Source organism: Corvus cornix, chromosome 1A (assembly GCF_000738735.6).
Source record: "Corvus cornix cornix isolate S_Up_H32 chromosome 1A, ASM73873v5, whole genome shotgun sequence".
In the NCBI taxonomy this organism is placed as follows: domain Eukaryota; kingdom Metazoa; phylum Chordata; class Aves; order Passeriformes; family Corvidae; genus Corvus; species Corvus cornix.
The window spans coordinates 55,852,174-55,869,778 of NC_047057.1; the positions used below are offsets into that span (position 1 = coordinate 55,852,174).

Below are 17,605 nucleotides of genomic sequence, written 5' to 3' on the forward strand. Positions count from 1 at the left end.
GATTCCAAATGAACTCAAGTAACCCCAAATGACCTTGAGTAACCCCAAATGACCTCGAGTGACCCCCAATGACCTTGTGTGACCCCCAAATGACCTCAAGTAACCCCAAATGACCTCGAGTGACCCCCAAATGACCTCAGGTGACCCCATCAGGGGCTCCAATGACCTTAAGTAACCCCAAATGACCTCAAGTGGCCCCCAAATGACCTTGAGCGACCCCCAAATGACCTCAAGTGACCCCATCAAGGAGTCCAATGACCTCAAGTAACCCTAAATGACCGCAAATGATTCCAAATGACCTCAAGTAACCCTAAATGACCTTGAATGACCTCAAATGACCTCAAGTGACCCCCAAATGACCTTGAGTGACCCCCAAATGACCTCAAGTGACCCCATCAGGGACTCAAGTGACCTCAAGTAACCCCAAATGACCGCAAATGATTCCAAATGACCTCAAGTAACCCCAAATGACCTCGAGTGACCCCCAAATGACTTTGAGTGACCCCCAAATGACCTCAAGTGACCCCATCAAGGAGTCCAATGACCTCAAGTAACCTCAGATGACCGCAAGTGATTCCAAATGAACTCAAGTAACCCCAAATGACCTTGAGTAACCCCAAATGACCTCGAGTGACCCCCAATGACCTTGTGTGACCCCCAAATGACCTCAAGTAACCCCAAATGACCTCGAGTGACCCCCAAATGACCTCAGGTGACCCCATCAGGGGCTCCAATGACCTTAAGTAACCCCAAATGACCTTGAGTGACCCCAAATGACCTCGAGTGACCCCCAAATGACCTCAAGTGACCCCATCAAGGAGTCCAATGACTTCAAGTAACCTCAGAGGACCACAAGTGATTCCAAATGAACTCAAGTAACCCCAAATGACCTCGAGTGACCCCCAAATGACCTCAGGTGACCCCATCAGGGGCTCCAATGAACTCAAGTAACCCCAAATGATCTCAAGTGAGCCCAAATGACCTCGAGTGACCCCCAAATGACCTCAAGTGACCCCATCAAGGAGTCCAATGACCTCAAGTAACCTCAGATGACCACAAGTGATTCCAAATGATCTCAAGTAACCCTAAATGACCTTGAGTAACCCCGAATGACCTCGAGTGACCCCCAAATGACCTCAAGTGACCCCCAAATGACCTCAAGTGACTCCATCAGGGACTCGAGTGACCTCAAGTAACCCCAAATGACCGCAAATGATTCCAAATGACCTCAAGTAACCCTAAATGACCTTGAATGACCTCAAATGACCTCAAGTGACCCCCAAATGACCTCGAGTGACCCCCAAATGACCTCAAGTGACCCCATCAGGGACTCAAGTGACCTCAAGTAACCCCAAATGACCACAAATGATTCCAAATGACCTCAAGTAACCCCAAATGACCTCAAGTGACCCCAAATGACCTTGAGTGACCCCCAAATGACCTCAAGTGACCCCCAAATGACCTCGAGTGACCCCCAAATGACCTCAAGTGACCCCATCAAGGAGTCCAATGACCTCAAGTAACCTCAGATGACTGCAAGTGATTCCAAATGAACTCAAGTAACCCCAAATGACCTCAAGTGAGCCCAAATGACCTGAAGTAACCCCAGATGACCTCAACTGACCCCCAAATGACCTCAAGTGACCCCACCAGGGACTCGAGTGACCTCAAGTAACCCCAAATGACCACAAATGATTCCAAATGACCTCAAGTAACCCCAAATGACCTTGAGTGACCCCCAAATGACCTCAAGTGACCCCCAAATGACCTCAAGTGACCCCATCAGGGACTCCAATGCCCTCAAGTAACCTCAGATGACCGCAAGTAACCCAAATGAACTCAAGTAACCCCAAATGACCTCGAGTGACCCCCAAATGACCTTGAGTGACCCCCAAATGACCTCAAGTGACCCCATCAAGGAGTCCAAATGACCTCAAGTAACCTCAGATGACTGCAAGTGATTCCAAATGACCTCAAGTAACCCCAAATGACCTCAAGTAACCCCAAATGACCTTGAGTGACCCCCAAATGACCTCGAGTGACCCCCAAATGACCTCAAGTGACCCTATCAAGGAGTGCAAATGACCTCAAGTAACCTCAGATGACTGCAAGTGATTCCAAATGAACTCAAGTAACTCTAAATGACCTCGAGTGACCCCCAAATGACCTCAAGTGACCCTAAATGACCTCAAGCAATTCCAAATTACCTCAAGTAACCCCAGATGGGTTCAAGTGATCCCAAATGACCTTAAGTGACCCCAGATGACCTTGAGTGACCCCCAAATGACCTCAAGTGACCCCCAAATGACCTCAAGTGACCCCAAATGACCTCAAGTAACCCCTACTAGACACACCAATGACCTCAAGTAATTCCAGTGACCTCAAGCAACCCCTGAGGGTCTGCACCCTCAGCTCTCAGGGGGGAAGAGCCTGCAGCACCCCACAGCAGCACATCAGAACCAGGCTGGCAGGGGCAGGGATGTGAAGCAGACTCTCCACAGCTTCCGTCCCAGCCTGGTCCCTCCATTCATCTTCTTCTCTTGGAGCTGGCTCCCAGCAGCAGGATCTGAGCAAGCCAGAGAACTCCCCTGGCTCATGGCAGCCCTTCAGTTTTGCTGCACACAGTCACTACAGAGCCTTAGACTGGGTTAAAAAACCCCAAAGCGATGGCTTTGGGATCAGACAAATGTGGACAAAAATATCCTCTGATAGCAGGCAGGTTACAACCAACCCTCCCCACCCCGTTCAGGCAAAAAGAAACTTTCCTTGGAGAAAAATGAAAGAGATAAAAAACCTCTTTATTTATCAAACACACAGGAAAAGGATAATAATGCTGAATAATAAAACCTCGGAGCTGTGGAGAGAAACGTAGGACGATTTCAGAGTCCTTCTGTAGGTGTGGTCCTTCTCCTCCTCCTCCTCAGAGCTGTGGAGAGAAACCTGGGAGGAGTTCAGAGTCCTTCTGTAGGTGTGGTCTCTCGCCTCCGCCTCGGAGCTGGGTCAATGTAGGCCCACCTCCGGGGCCTCGGTGGAGAGTTCTCCTGATGTGTTCTGATGTTGAAACAGTCCAGAAGAGAAGAAGGGAAAAACCGAAATCCCAGGAAAATAAAGTTCAACTCTCTCTCCCTCTGGAGAAGAGGAGCTGAAAGCTGGCTGGAAAGCAAGCAGGGTGCTTCCCCTGCTCCTCTCACCTCTGCAGGATGCCGAGGAGCACGTATGTGTGTCCTTGAACAACTGCTTTGGAAAGCTCACTCAGTATTTTTCCTCTTCCCCCTCTCAGGCTCAGTTTAAAGGCACAGAAAAGCACAAAATTAATTTCTGGGCATAGAGCAGTGATAGGGGATACACATCATAAAATCACCCCAAGACACTTTCATTACACAGAGAAAAAGTATAAAACAACTCCGTGGACACAAGCCTGCTCACTGTTCAAGCCTCATTCTTCCTGGCCTCTCCCAACCCTGTACAATGCGTCTGAAGGGAATGGCCAAAGGCAGCTATGAAGATAAAACACACAGCAATAATTCGCATACACACACACACATCCACCAATCGTGCTTGAATAAAATGCACCTGCTCATCTTTCCCACTTATCAGAATATTTGAACAATTGTTCCCCCTTTGGCATAAAATTCCAATCAGAGAGAGAAGTCCCCATGTCTGCTAGGAAACACACTTCTTGCTTCAGCAAGAGCTCCAGTGTGGTGAGCCCCCAGTACGATAGCAGATCCTGACACCCTTAACAATCAGTTTCTACTGGTTTTTTTTACAAATGGCACACTGATTCCTTCCCAGTCGCTGTCCTGGCGGTCACCCCCTTCCCTTTGGTCCTGGGGCTCCCTGCACTTTTTCCCATCAGGGGCTGTAAAAACGGTGCCATTATCCTTGCCTGTACCTCTACCTTTTCTTTATCCCTTCTTTCATATCTTTTCTACACCTGAGATGCCTTTCTAACCAATTCCTGGGAGGGCCCACTCGGCCACCTCTCCAGCACCTGCTCCTGCTGCCTGTGGGCTCTTACTCTCCCACAGCTGCCAAATTCTCTGCAAAATCACTCACCTCCCCAGTGACTCAAAGTCCCTTCTTGTATCAGGCCAGGCTTTGGTGGCACATTGTCTCTTACACCATACACCAAAGCCGCTTGCCTTACCTTACACTTGTAAGAGACTGAAATGTTATAGCTTATGACTTAAACATCTTCATGAAGAACTTCTGCCTATTATAGCAAAACTCTATGACAAAGGCTGCAGAGAAGACCACCACACCCTGAACAGGGCCCTGACTGAGGCCCCACACTGCTCACTGATGACTTTTAGAACACTTTCTTCTTCCTAGCCCCTGCTTCTTTCCCACTAACAACGCAGGGAGAGAAAACATGCAGTTTTTAATCTGTTTGTCACTTCTGATTTCTTCTGTTCATTCAGAGAAAGAAGGGTCTTTCTTCCACTGTACTGTGGAGTCCCCCCTCCATGGGAGACAGTTCTCTGTGAACTTCTCCAACTTGGTTCTCTTCTCACAAGCAGCAGCCCCGCCCAACCTGCTGAAATGGGAGTCCTTCTCACGGGCAAAACAGGCTAAACACCTCCTCCTCTTCTCCGGCTAGGAAAAACTGCTGCCCGTGAGTCACTCATTTACATGAGTGAAGGTTTTCATAGCTCCCCTTCGCGTCCACTTGCTCTGTCACGCAAGTGAACCCCTGCATCTCTCGTGGACTCAAGGAGCTGCGGGGGGACAGCTTACTTACCCATAGTCTTTTACTACAGCTCGCCGAAGAAAATTTCGGCTCCGGCGCTTGCAGCACTTCCTCTCCCTCTTTCTTTGCTGACTTCAGTGCCACCATGTCGGTTCTCCTCACGTGTCTCCACCTTTCCTTTTCTCTGACTTGGAAGAAAAAATTCCTGCTCGTAAGTAGCATTGTCACCAAGTTCCACCAGTTCAAAGACTTCTGCAGGAGTTTGCAGCGCTGAGAATTTGCTCTTGTCTGGATTCCGTGTCGGGGAATTGCTCGCCATGCTTGCGCCACCAGCCCCGCCGCCACCATGCAGGCGGTGCCAGCTGCCGCAGCCCTGGCACCATTCAGCACCTCTCTTTATGCAGAGTGCTGCAAAGAACAAGCCCCTGCCTCTGCCCTTCTGCTCGCAGTACAGCTGGCTAAAAGCAACTAAGCCATGCTAAGACGGTGGCGGCTACATGGCCGCGCTGCCCACAGGGCCTCTTGCGGCGCCGGGATAGCCCCAGCCGCAGCACCTCCCCGCGCCTCGGAAGAACTGAGCGCAGTTTTTTTCCCTGCCTTAAATAAGTCATCACAGAGGCACTACCAACTTCTCTAATTGGGCCAGCAGCACGTCTATCTTCAGAGCTGTCAGAGATTGGCCCTGCTGGACATAGCCGAGGCTTCGAGCAGCTTCTCTCAGAAGCCGCCCCGTGGCTTCCCCCGCCCCCACTAATAAAACCAGGCTGCGCTGAACCAACACACCCCGGCAGGTGTGCGAGGTGATGTTCAGCGCCGAGGTTTGGCTGCAGACCGTGCTGGGGCCAGGCTTTTGGCAGGCAGGAGGATTTCGAGGCTCCCAGCAACTACGTTGCAGCTCGGGGGCGCCGGGCTGGCGTGCTGCGGCTGTTCGCCGGTGGCCTGTGGCCCCTGTGGAGTGGCCACTCTGTTTTAGTGTGCAGTGCCACCCTACGACAAAGACAGGCACGATCTCATCGGGTGAGAGGCAAAGCCAGGCCTTTTTCTCATTCCACACGCACGCAGCAGGAGGCACAAGCAGCACTTGGATCCAGTCTCTTCCATGCACAGCACCACACCAGGGCTACAGAGCCAGGCAGAAGCAGGCCTGGGTACGCTCAACTTTCTTCACAAGTCAAACTGCAGAATTCTGGCACAGTCAGAGCTCAATTAATCCAAATGGCTGTCTGCTCTCCCAAACACTGAGTTTTCATTTAAGATGACATAAATGAAGACTAAAAAACAATAGCTAGGGCAACCACAGACAAGTACTGCTCTAACTCTGCAGCCTCGGAGGGCAGAAGCAATCCTAATGTTGTTGTCAGAGCTTCTGGAAAGTAGACCAAACAAAATAAGGTACTTCATCCTCATTTTGTGGTGATCTTAACCAGGATAGATGAAGGGCTGAAGAGCCTTCTTTCTCTTCAAACTTGTGTATTCCCAGGTGAATGCTGGTTGCATTCTGACAATGACAGATTTAGAAATACGGAAAAAGAACAAGGGATTGTGGACAGAAAGGATGCTTTTTCTCCCCTCTTTAAAAATACACAAAAATGACTGGTTTTGCAAACAAACATTTTTCCACTCAAGATTTTCCAATCATCACACTTGAGACACCTGTTAAACAAAATAGTACAGAAATACCATTGTTTCCTGCTGGTGGTGAGAAAAATGGTGCAAACCAAAGTATTCTGTCCTTTACTTCCTCCATTAGAAACTCTCAAACAAATTCCTCTTCTTCCTTTTTTTTACAGTTATTTTTAATACCCTCTCCCTTACATTTTAAAATTCCCAGTAACTTCTTTGGGGGCAACTACACTTTCATTATACCAATCAGTATTGCAGGACAGTAACATTACACCATCTTTTTTCGTGGTTTGTGTTGAATGCAGTACAGAGAGATCAAATTATGGCCAGCCACATGCCTTTGGTAAAATTAAAAATCTGGTGAGATCACATTTTCTTCAAACTCAGCCACATGTTGAACCCATGTCATGTTTTGAGGTTCAATTCTATACAAACTTCTTCTTCAAAGCAAAGTTAAACAGCTGTCACCCCACACAAATGGCAATTTCTGAGCTGATCCACAAAAGAGATGAAAGGTTTGAACTTCAGAGAAGCTCTTCACATGCCTTGATCTCCATTAGATTTGTGTTTCAGATGGGGTAGAAAGTCTAGTAAATATTCACAAACCTACAAGTCAAAACAGTGAGAACAGTGATAAATATTCTCAGTTTTAAAAAAACTTCCTGTCGTAACGCATGGGGCTCATTTAAGCAACTGACGGTCTTCTCCTTTGAGGCGTTTTTTCCGGGGCTGTACAAAGTCATCATCTGAGTCATCAGTAAGTTCTGGATTCTCTTTTTCACTCTGGCTGCTTGGCTGTACAGGGAACTTTCTCTCAGGATAAAGGTTCCTTAGAAGATCTTCAAAGTAGGCTTCGAGTTTCATGCCGGCATCAGCCACTTCTGAGTCAGGCTGTTGGGTGAATTAACATCATCAGTGCATCATGAAATAGCTTTGTACTCAGGTCACACTAGGACTTTTAGGTACAAACGACAAGAAAACATCAATCAGCAAGAATGGCTACAGAACACAGGGTCCCAAAGAGCACAAGTCTGCAGAACAGAGAGCGAGGGCAGATCTTTCAACACCCCCCAATGATTTTTTTCTCTGACAGGTGACCACAGAAGCCACTCACAAAAGCCACCCTGCCTGGGTTCTGAAAGCTATGTAAAGAGATTCTAAGAAGAACTCTTAAATCCTGACTGGGGTGGGGGCAGGGGGACAGAAGTTGTGTTACGCTGTGAAACACATAGATACGTCCTCAGGGTGTTAGAAACTTCTCTAGCTTACAGATCTTTTTAGTAACAGTGAAAATATTACTCAGTAGACAATGACTATAATGTAGAAGACTAGGCAGTCCTAAAGTCATCCACAGCCACCAGAGCTTTTAGTTTCCTGAAGTGGAGATCACTGTGGTGGGAATAACTCCTGGCTATCAAGGATGACTGGATGAGAACCCCATGGAGGCCACTTGGAGAAGCCTTTATTCCACTGTAATTCTCTCTCATTTTGTGGTCCACTCAGAACCTGCATCCCTATTTCACCACGTGTTCCCTTATGTGCAGTAGGGGATAATAATCACTCAACATGCAGCTTGAAATCATAAGGGTGAGTACAGAGCTCCCAGAATGAAAATCCCACTGAATTTAAGATCTGAGACAAGGAGGACGAAACCAATTTTTAAATCATAATGCCCACCATTAACCTGCATGATAAAAAACTGTCCTTTTCTTCACCTGCTGTCCTGCCATTCAGCTATGTTTGTTACCATCCTCCTCCCCTCCATGGAAAGATCTCCACTGCAGAGTCATCTCAGACCACAGCAGTGTCAAATCTGATCGATGATTTCACCTCAGTCTCATCATCAAAACAAGTTTAATACAATAAATTCTTGTGTTGGAAGTTCTACCCCCATTACAGTTTTCCTGAAAGCAACTAAACCAACAAAACTTGATAAAGTATCTACTTTTCTAACCTCATTAAATTCAGCACAGTTTTGGAAAATCAGTCTGAAATCAGCCACAAAATCTTCTGGCTTTGTGTAGAATGAATTGGTCACTTCAAGTCTTTCCTTGATGGTTGACAAACCCATAGGCTTTTTGATTATTTTGTAGTAATCAGGGACCTTAGTGGAGAAAAAAAACCAACCCTCCCAAATGTAATCATGTTCATAATTTATTGTTTTATAAGCCTTTAGATTTGAGGGAGTGGGCAAGGTTTAGTCTCATCTTCAAAGTATAGCGCAAACATATAAGAATTGTGGTTTTTAACATGCAGACAGCTTCTGGAATAACAGTGATCTATGACAATTTGGTGACTAAAATATACTCCTTCCAATGCCTGTTTTAAAATCATAGAGAAACATAAACCCTCCACCTCCATGGACTACATATAATAGAGCCAATGACTTGGTGTGGACACTGTTTTCACGTGTAGTCAAATAAGCTATCTATTAAGTTTCATTCTCAAGACCACCATATGAAATAAGTCCTTTGAAATGGTGGCAAATTTCAGAGATATCAACGGTTTTGATACTCAAACTGTGGCTGTAGGGTTAAGATTTTTCTTCTTTAGAAAGAATAAGAAAGTAAGTAAGAAGAAAACCAGTGGTAGTATTTTTTTTTTCTAATTTAAATTTTAATTTATATTTTTTTCCTACTTTCTCCTAACTAAATTCACATTTTTCATACCTGAATTTAGTAAGACATGGCCATCATATGGTTAATCAATGAATCTCTTGTGCCATTTCTTATTATTAAACCCTGTGGAATGTTCTTCAGAATTCTTATTTAAATGGAATAAAGGCTGCATAGGAACATACTACTTTTGGATGAACTCTTTCCCCATTTAATTGTCCTTCGCCACTGACTTGTTTGAAGAACATCTTTCATCTGATCATGGTGGTAGCTCTGTGTGTCCTTGGACTTCTAATGCACCCAGGTACTGTGTACCATTTTGAACTAACAAATTTCAAGCTAACAATAAGAAATTCTATATCGTATCAGTACTATGGAGTACCCCAGTCCTCAAAATCAGGTAATGTTTAAAACCCCCAAAAACATCCTAATTCACCTTCTCAGTGATATCACTCAGGATATGAAGTTAGCAGTGTTAGAACTTATTTTCTGTAACTATTTCTGAAGTATTAAGTAAAATCAGCTATTGGGGAATTTTACTTGTAAATCCCCTGCCAACCCAGTGCTTCAACTTTTAACTTCCCCCCTTCACGGAGTTTTAATAAAATTAAACATGTTTAATGTATTCAATATCTGTGGAGTTTGACTTCTGATAATGGAGTTTGGAATGCCATTAGAAACATGGCAAATATGCTGCTAACATAAAATGGGAAGAAGTGAGGTACGTACTGTGGGAGGAACTGGATCTTGAAAGGCAGGACTCATTTCATGGCAGTAGAGGTACAGCAGCAGTCTTTCACACTTCTGTGTCAAGACAAATAGAGACCCAAGTAATTCAGGAATCCTACACGGTTTATTCTAAAATCACAAACTACAGAAGATATGGAACAGATGCTTAGTATTCCCCCTTTTTCTTTGTGTATACAAATATATTAAACTGGATCTTGAGCCTTGAGAGAGATTCTAGAAATACTTTTGTGTGATTTTATGCTTGCTGATCCCTTACCAGAATCTTTAAAGGACTTACATTTAATGCAAAATGTCCATCGAGCCATGTAAATAATGGTTCGACAGTCTGTCCTCCACACACACACAAACACACACACTGCTCTTGATGGGCGATGTGATTTATCCTAAGATAAGAACACCAGGTGGGAATTGCAGGAGGAGCTGTCTGGATGCTTGCATAATCAATGCATTCCAGAGATGGGGGAATGGTGAAGATTGTGATTGATCTTGGTACACATGAGCCTGCAAAAGGGTACAAAATGCTCCTGGAGACTGGGCCAACTGGGCAAACTGATCTCCAGAGGTTGCAGGGCAGCTTCCAGGTGGATCCCAGCCCAGCAGGGATGGGACACCTGCAGGGTACATCCAGCCCGAAGATGGGAACACTCCGTTTTGAACAGGGGAGTAACAGGGCTAAGATCCAGCCACATGTGGAGATAAAATCCTAAAGTAGCTCCGTGGGTGCTCTGCTGCTTTGCAATTGTGCTTTCTGCAAACCTGCACGTTTCCAGCTGTACCTGCTTATGTTACAGCCCTTTAGACCTGCTGGTATAATACACTGCATTGGCAATATTTAGGTACTGTATTAGCAATAAATCTCATCAAAATCACCCACATTATCAGTGTCGTACATCGTGAACCTGAGAGTCTTCTCCCTAGTACTCTGCCATAAATGGTTCTACATGTAGACTAAGAGCCCACATAAAATACTAATTTTGGTGTATTTACACAAGTTCTCAACTGAAATCAGGTAAAACACTGATGAAAGTTTCTAACACAGCTCAAAACTGCTTCGGTTTAAAAGGTTTAAATAGCAATTTTATCCTTACCCTACGGTCTATGGGTGCCAAACCCGTGGTGTCTTCCAATTTTCTTTTTTCAGAGCCGTGAGCAGGTTTATCACAGTCACGCTCAACTTCTGGCTTGGACAAATCCCGACAGAATGTACAAATCCACTCTCCACTACAGAAGACAAAATGACTTTGTGTGAGGGAGCACACCTTTGACAGAAGGCTTTCCACATATTTCTGGGTAAGTCCCTCATCTGTGGGGTGGGTTTTCTCTGCATCTCTGTTGTTTTGTTGGTGGTGATTTTTAAAACACTACAAAAGGCTGAGACAGCTGGCCAAAATGCTTTACTACAGCTTTGTTTCCTTTTAGTGGCACTGGTGTCATTAATGGTGTCCTAACAGAAAGACAGACAGATGATTTCTACCTTTGTCAGTACTGAAATTTTTCACTTGAGCTCACAGGATTTAAGGAAAGCACTTTTAAGAGCCCTGTACAACCATAACTACAGAGAGACTAAAGGAATCATGTGGGCTGAACAGAAGGAAAAGTATTAGTATTATAGTGAGAACTACGTATTCTCTACAAGCTTGATCTGTTACAGCACACTACTAATCTACAGAGATTACCACAGACAAGAGTTTTTTTAAAACTGAAAATATTTCACTCCCTAAAACTTTCAGATGTTCATGATTTTACCAGTTTATATAAGACAACCCTGGAGATTTAAAGGTCAGCATAAGACTATGACATAATTAGTTCTGCAAGCTATGTCCACTGATTGTTGAACACAATTTATGAACCTCTCAGTTTTAAAAAACTATGAACAGTCTATGTTTTTCATATAGTTCTCCACAGAAAAAGAAACTTGCATGCTTGCAGATAACCACCAGAGGGCTGAATCGTCACACAGAAGACAGAATCCAGCAATAACCAGTTATGAGATCCAACTGCATGTATTTGCTCAGAGGTACATTCTAATAACAGCGTCTCCATAAATGGGAAATGGTTTCTGCAGCACCCTTTATTTCATCTCAATAGTAAGGCAGAAGACTTCAAAAATTTAAAAATAAAATCTTACTGTTTCCTATTCAGAGTGATCCAAAGATTTTCACCATCTCCCAGTTTCAGCATACACTGGTGAATGACGGGCATTTTGCTTCAAGAAGAAGTTTTACTTTCTACTCTCTTAACTTCACAGGGTGGTTTATGACAATGTCACCTCTGTGCCTGGATGAGCCTTACAGAAATGATGTGGCAGACATGCAAAAATTGATACAGGCCATGACCTGAAGATCTTATGATACAAGAAAACAAGAAACAAATTAAAGATAGAGGAATGATGCATTACAATATCCAAGAATCAGGAAGAATGTGGTAGGCTGGAGTGAAGGAAAAAAGATGCAGAGGCCTTACGAATCTATATGAGAACATTGTTTTAAACTGAAAGAGGGTAGATTCAGACTAGATAAAAGGAAAAAGTTTTTTACTGTGAGGGTTGTGAAACACTGGCACAGGTTGCCTGGAGTGGTGGTAGAGGCCCCAGCCCTGGAAATTCAAGGCCAGGTTGGATGGGGCTCCAAGCAACCTGATCCAGTTGAAGATGTCCCTGAGCATTGCAGGGCGGTTCAAATTAGAGGGCCTTTAAAGGTCCCTTCCAACCCAAACCATCCTGTGAGTGTATGAACCTATGACATTGCTCTATCCATCTGAAACAGGAACAAAAAGCAATCATGAAAGCAGCTGACTGACCCTGCTGCCATAATAATAACAACATTATTTTGTGTGTTTGAAGGAACTAATGCTGAGGGACTAAAGTTTGTTGGCAGACCTACAGCTGGGAAACAAAAAAAAGCAAGCAACCCCACAAAGATGAGAACAAAACCCTGATACATCTGAAGTCAGGAGGAAACTTCAGCTAACTGTGCTCTGGAGCCCAGGAACACAGTGCGCTTGTAGTAGCATGCACCTCTATGGATCTGAACACCTGCCACCAAGCTGGCTTGGCTCCCTTGCCCTCAGACATCGTTACCTCAGATCATCCACTGAATGATCCAGTAAAAATGAGACATTTTAAAGACTTGTTCTTGAATATTTAATTTTAATGGAAACCAAGTCTTGTAATACATAGTTATCTACCTGCTTCAAGATTACTTTTTGTTTCCTTGCCAGAAAGAGTATTTATTGATTTAAGTGCTTACTGTAAGCTTACTGGGTTTTCCTTATGGCACAAAGCTGTAACATAGCATTGTTTTAATAAGAAAACCCCTGGAATCTGAAGTTTCAAAAACTAAGAGAAACATTTTTATGTGCCATTTCAAATGACATTTAAAAGAAAGATATAGTTCCAGAAGTATGTCTGTTCAGAGTAGCACAGAGATGATCAATGGGCTAATCTAAGTTGCTATCCAAATATTTTACACCAGTGAACTATGCTGATATTTAAAGAAGACACTGCTCTTTCTCTGAGACTGAAACTTCTTATCCGGGCTTTCACAATACAAGTCTAATGTCTTTTGCTACAATTTTAGATGGAATTGAAGGGGTCATAATTACCTTGGAAAGTTCATCAATGTAGGGACATGACACAGATGGAAATACTTTGGGACACTTCTCACAGCAAAGGAGCTTCCCTCCATTCTGACACACAGCACACCAATCTTCATTGGGATCATCCTCTTTTCTACCCTCCCCAGCGTGGGAGGATCCCATCCATCCTGTTTTCCCAGTGAATCTGTTCTCCTGCAGTACCCCTGGCTGGTCATCTGTGCTGTCTGGTGCATCTGTTCTTAGCACAGCTTCATCAAAAGTGGAATTGTGATTGGTATCCAGCAGCAATGAAGTGAGTATGGACTGCAGGAAGAAACAAAGGAAGCCAGGTTACAATATTTATGTGAATTTACATGACCTTAACAACATGCAAACTGACCTGAGTAAGAGATTTACATGCAAGCAGCCATACAACTTGCAACGTGCATGCAGAAATTACTACCACACTATAACACAGGCAAATGAACACAAGAAATTAGCTACAAAAGGCTATTTACTGCTCCACTAATAAAAAAATAATCTCTGATGGCCCAAGAATCTAGCAACCTTGCTTCTGGATATTCCCACACAATGACTGGAAACACTTCCCAGCAGCACCTGACAATGTCATCTCTGCAAGTTATTTCTAGACTTCCCAGGTTTTAAATGCATAAAAGCAGTCTGATCACACCAGTTAATTTAACTGGAAGTAGGGCTAGTTTCATTTTGATTTTCACCTCTTCATTTTATTCAGCTTGTTAGTTTTTCCCTGAAAAAGTTCACACCAGAATACAAGTAAACTATTTTAGTCCCCATAAATACAAAATATGCTCCAAAGAGAAAGGAGATCGTTCTAGCTGTAAATATTACAGTCCAAGGCAGGGATTCCTCCTCCATCTCTTGCTTCACTACAAAAATTGGGAAATCAAAGCTCCCGTTGTGGTGGGCTTTTGCCCGAAGGCGCCTGGATGTGAACAAAGGCCATTTTCCACAACAGACAGCCCCACAGTGTCTCGAAATAAGGTCAGAGGTGGTGGTGTCTGGGCCTCTAAGCACAGCCAGAGTCCTGTCTGGGAGAAACCCTGTGACATTTGTGAGTTTGGAGGTGGTACCCCACCATCAGCCACAAGTGACTGGACAGGAATGGTGGCCATTTTCCAGGGGAAACAAAACTCATTCCCCCACTGTCTTGCTGTAAGGTGAGAGGTAGCATCTGGGCCTCTAAGGGCAGCCCGAGTCCTAGCTGCTGGCAGCTTTGGCCTGGGAGAAATCCTGCCATGTTCATGATTCTAGGAGGCGGCACCCCGTTTGGGCCATATGCAAACGCATATGGATGCAAACGGTGGCTGTTTTCCATGGGAAAAAACCTTCATTCCCCCGGTGTCTTGGGCTCAGGTCAGAGGTGGCATCTGGGGCTCCAGGGTAGCCTGAGTCCTAGTTGCTGGCAGCTTTGTGCTGGGAGAAATCCTGCGACGTTTGTGATTTTAGTGGGCTGGGTTGGCTCGTTCTCAGAACATCACAGCAGTGGTGGCACCCCTTCTTTACTATTCCTAAGCCAAACTCTTCAGATAAATGCAAAGATAGAAGACTGGGTTGCCACTACTTAGGCAGGCCCCTCTTTGCACAAATTATGGTCCAGTTAGTGTTAAAAGAATTGTTAACAAGTCTTCAAGAAAAATTCCCAAACGCCTCATTCACTCCTTTTCTGCTAATAACAAAGTCAAAGCTGATGCTCTAAACCAAACTAGCAGCACTGCAGAAGCTAGTATGCAGAGGTATTTTACCACCCACAATACTTCTCGCTCCATGGATGTGTTAGCAGTGATCACAACCCAGAGTTAGCTGCAGCTCTCGCAGAAACACATACAGCAGCCTTGAGGGTGCAACCACTGCCTGTTCCCGGCAGGCTTGGGAAACTACTCATGGGAAATTGGGTGGCTTGGGGTTGGTTCTTTTTTTAAGAAAAATAGATGTTCTGTCTTTTTAGGAAAAGGGACCATCTGCAAACAAACGAGTTCCTCTGAATTCAAAGGAACAACACATTGAGTAAGGTTATGGACAACTGTTCACTGGTATCAAGCCCTCTCCCCCAAACAAACAATGCTGGAGGACTGGTAACAATAGATCAGGACAAGGCTGAGGAACTGAACAGCTTTTTTACCTGTCTTCAATGGCAGCTCTCTTCCCACAGCTCTCAAAGTGGATGGGCAGCAGGATGGGGACTGGGAAAGCAAAGAGTTTTTACCCTGAAGAAGTACAAACCAGGTTTGCTTGCCTCAGGGGACCGTACCTCTAGAAACAGAAAGAGGAGAAGGCAGTGGTTATTGCTGAGCCGACAGGAATGACTTCTTAAGTCCCACACACAGGACAGTGAGTATTTCCCATGGCTGCAACACTCTGGTGCAATGCTTTCCAGAAACAGGGAGCTTTTCATCACTCTTCCCAGCAAAATCTGGTATTGCAGACTTTGCACCCGGATATTCCAACAAAATGCCAAATCGGCTTTTCCAGGACAATTCATTATACCCTTGGACTTCTTGGGAAGCCAGTGCAAGGGAAACACACCAGCCCTATGACTGGAAACCACAGTATTTCATATTCTCGTCTACAGTCGTGGATTTTGTTTAGTCCTCCAGGGATTACTTCTCCAGTGTTTAATATGGCAGCCCATAACTTCTGAGATCATTGTCTCATGGATGATGTGCTTGGAGAGAAATGAACCAGAAAGCTTTGCACAGAACTTCAGCATTTTTCATCACATGTGATCTCACAGACACCACTGCATCTTAAAATCCTTTGTATTCCTTTTTCTGCAGGAAATTTCTAAAGGATTCAACTTTCTGGAGCCACAACAGGCCGTACAGAAGAACCACTGCTTCAGGGGCCCTCTGCATTGTTGTTACATTGCAGTTACATTTCACACTTGACCAGGAAAAAAGGCCAACCAGTTTGTTATCACTGCTTATGAATATCCATCTTACATTCTTCTGACTAGACATCCTACTGGCAGCACTTCACTGCAAACATTTTGGATCAGAACCAAAATATTTTTTTCTTGGCAAGGGGATGATTGAACTGTCCCACCACAAACCTCTGCAGAAATTTTAAAAACACCTCAGAGCAACAAGTATTGTGATGTGAAAATTATGCCAATCCCAAACAGTTGTGTAGCCTGGATGGGATATTCCTACTTCACACTCAGGATTTCCTGTGATCTACAGAGGCAGGGCTATTGTCCCGTGAAAACCTGCAGTTTGGTGAGAAGGAGAGGTAGACTACTACGTGCTATGTTAGAATCACCACACAAAGTATTGCCAAAGGTATTGTAGAGTTTACATCTCCAAAACTGCTTTCAGTAGCGGGGTGACCTTGCAAGACAGAGGATTTCATCTTGGCACAGTACAGGGGATACTTCTGAGTCTCTCAGAAGAAAAGGTGTGAAACATTTTGTTGTGGTTTGACGCTGGCCCAACGCCAGGCACCCGCAAGAGTCGCTCGCTCACCCTCCTTTGCCACAGCTGGGCAGAGGAGAGAGGGGAAAAAAATTAACGAAGGCTTCATTAGTTGAGGTGAGGACCGAGAGAAAAACACTTCAAGGGCAAAACAGGCTTAACTTAAAGTTACAAAGTGAATTCATTGCTAACAGAATCAGAGGAGGATAATGAGAAGTAAAATAAGCCCGTAAAACACCTTTTCCCCCCAGCCCCTCCCTCCTTCCCACCGACAGGGCAGGGAGACAGGGTACGGGGGTTTGGTCAGTTCATCACCAAGATTTCCTTCCGCTGCTCTGGGAGAGGAGTCTTCCGTGGGAGGGATCCCACAGCCTCACAGGGGGAGACAGTTCTCTGTGAACTTCCCTGGCGTGGGTCCCCTCTCAGGAGCAGCAGCCCCACCGCCCCTGCTGCAGCCTGAGCCCCTCCCACGGGCCCACAGCCCTCCCAGACTGCTGCGCCGGGGCTCTCTCTTTCCTCGGGGTGCAGTGCTCCAAGGACAGGCTGCTCCAGCCTGGAAGCAGGGCCCTCTCTCTCCAGCGGGTCTTCCACTGGAACACAGCCTCCTCCAGGCATCCACCTGCTCCGGCACGGACACCTCCCCCACGGGCTGCGGGTGGATCTCTGCATCCCCTGTGGATCCCCATGGGTTGCGGGTGGATCTCTGCATCCCCCGTGGATCCCCAGGGCTGCGGGTGGATCTCTGCATCCCCCGTGGATCCCCACGGGCTGCGGGTGGATCTCTGCATCCCCCGTGGATCCCCACGGGCTGCAGGGGCACAGCTGCTTCACCATGGTCATTACCACGGCCTGCAGGGGAACCTCAGCTCTGGCGCCTGGAGCACCTCCTCCCCCTC

The 17,605-nt window shown here is 45.4% G+C and overlaps 1 protein-coding gene across 1 annotated transcript; it reads right to left on the minus strand.

Annotated features, from left to right (window-relative positions):
* Positions 1 to 3,318: 3,318 nt before the first annotated feature.
* TRIM24 (tripartite motif containing 24) lies at positions 3,319 to 15,562 on the minus strand. Its single transcript, XM_039571629.1, has 7 exons — positions 15,419 to 15,562; positions 13,285 to 13,581; positions 11,810 to 12,025; positions 10,770 to 10,902; positions 9,661 to 9,735; positions 8,271 to 8,420; positions 3,319 to 7,207 (listed from the first exon to the last, which is right to left on the minus strand). Exons 3-7 carry the CDS (start codon positions 11,881 to 11,883, stop codon positions 6,998 to 7,000), a joined length of 642 nt encoding a protein of 213 aa, XP_039427563.1. The 5' UTR covers positions 11,884 to 12,025; positions 13,285 to 13,581; positions 15,419 to 15,562; the 3' UTR covers positions 3,319 to 6,997.
* Between the last annotated feature and the right edge of the window lie 2,043 nt (positions 15,563 to 17,605).

What these genes read in the sequence shown, in the direction of transcription:
- TRIM24 (XM_039571629.1), bottom strand. Translation starts at nt 11,883, where the DNA reads ATGCCCGTCATTCACCAGTGTATGCTGAAACTGGGAGATGGTGAAAAT. An exon ending in TGGCACCCATAGACCGTAGG is followed by an intron (nt 9,736 to 10,769) that starts GTAAGGATAAAA and finishes GTCTTGACACAG; the next exon opens with AAGTGTGAAAGACTGCTGCT. An exon ending in AAGATCCAGTTCCTCCCACA is followed by an intron (nt 8,421 to 9,660) that starts GTACGTACCTCA and finishes TTCTCCACTAAG; the next exon opens with GTCCCTGATTACTACAAAAT.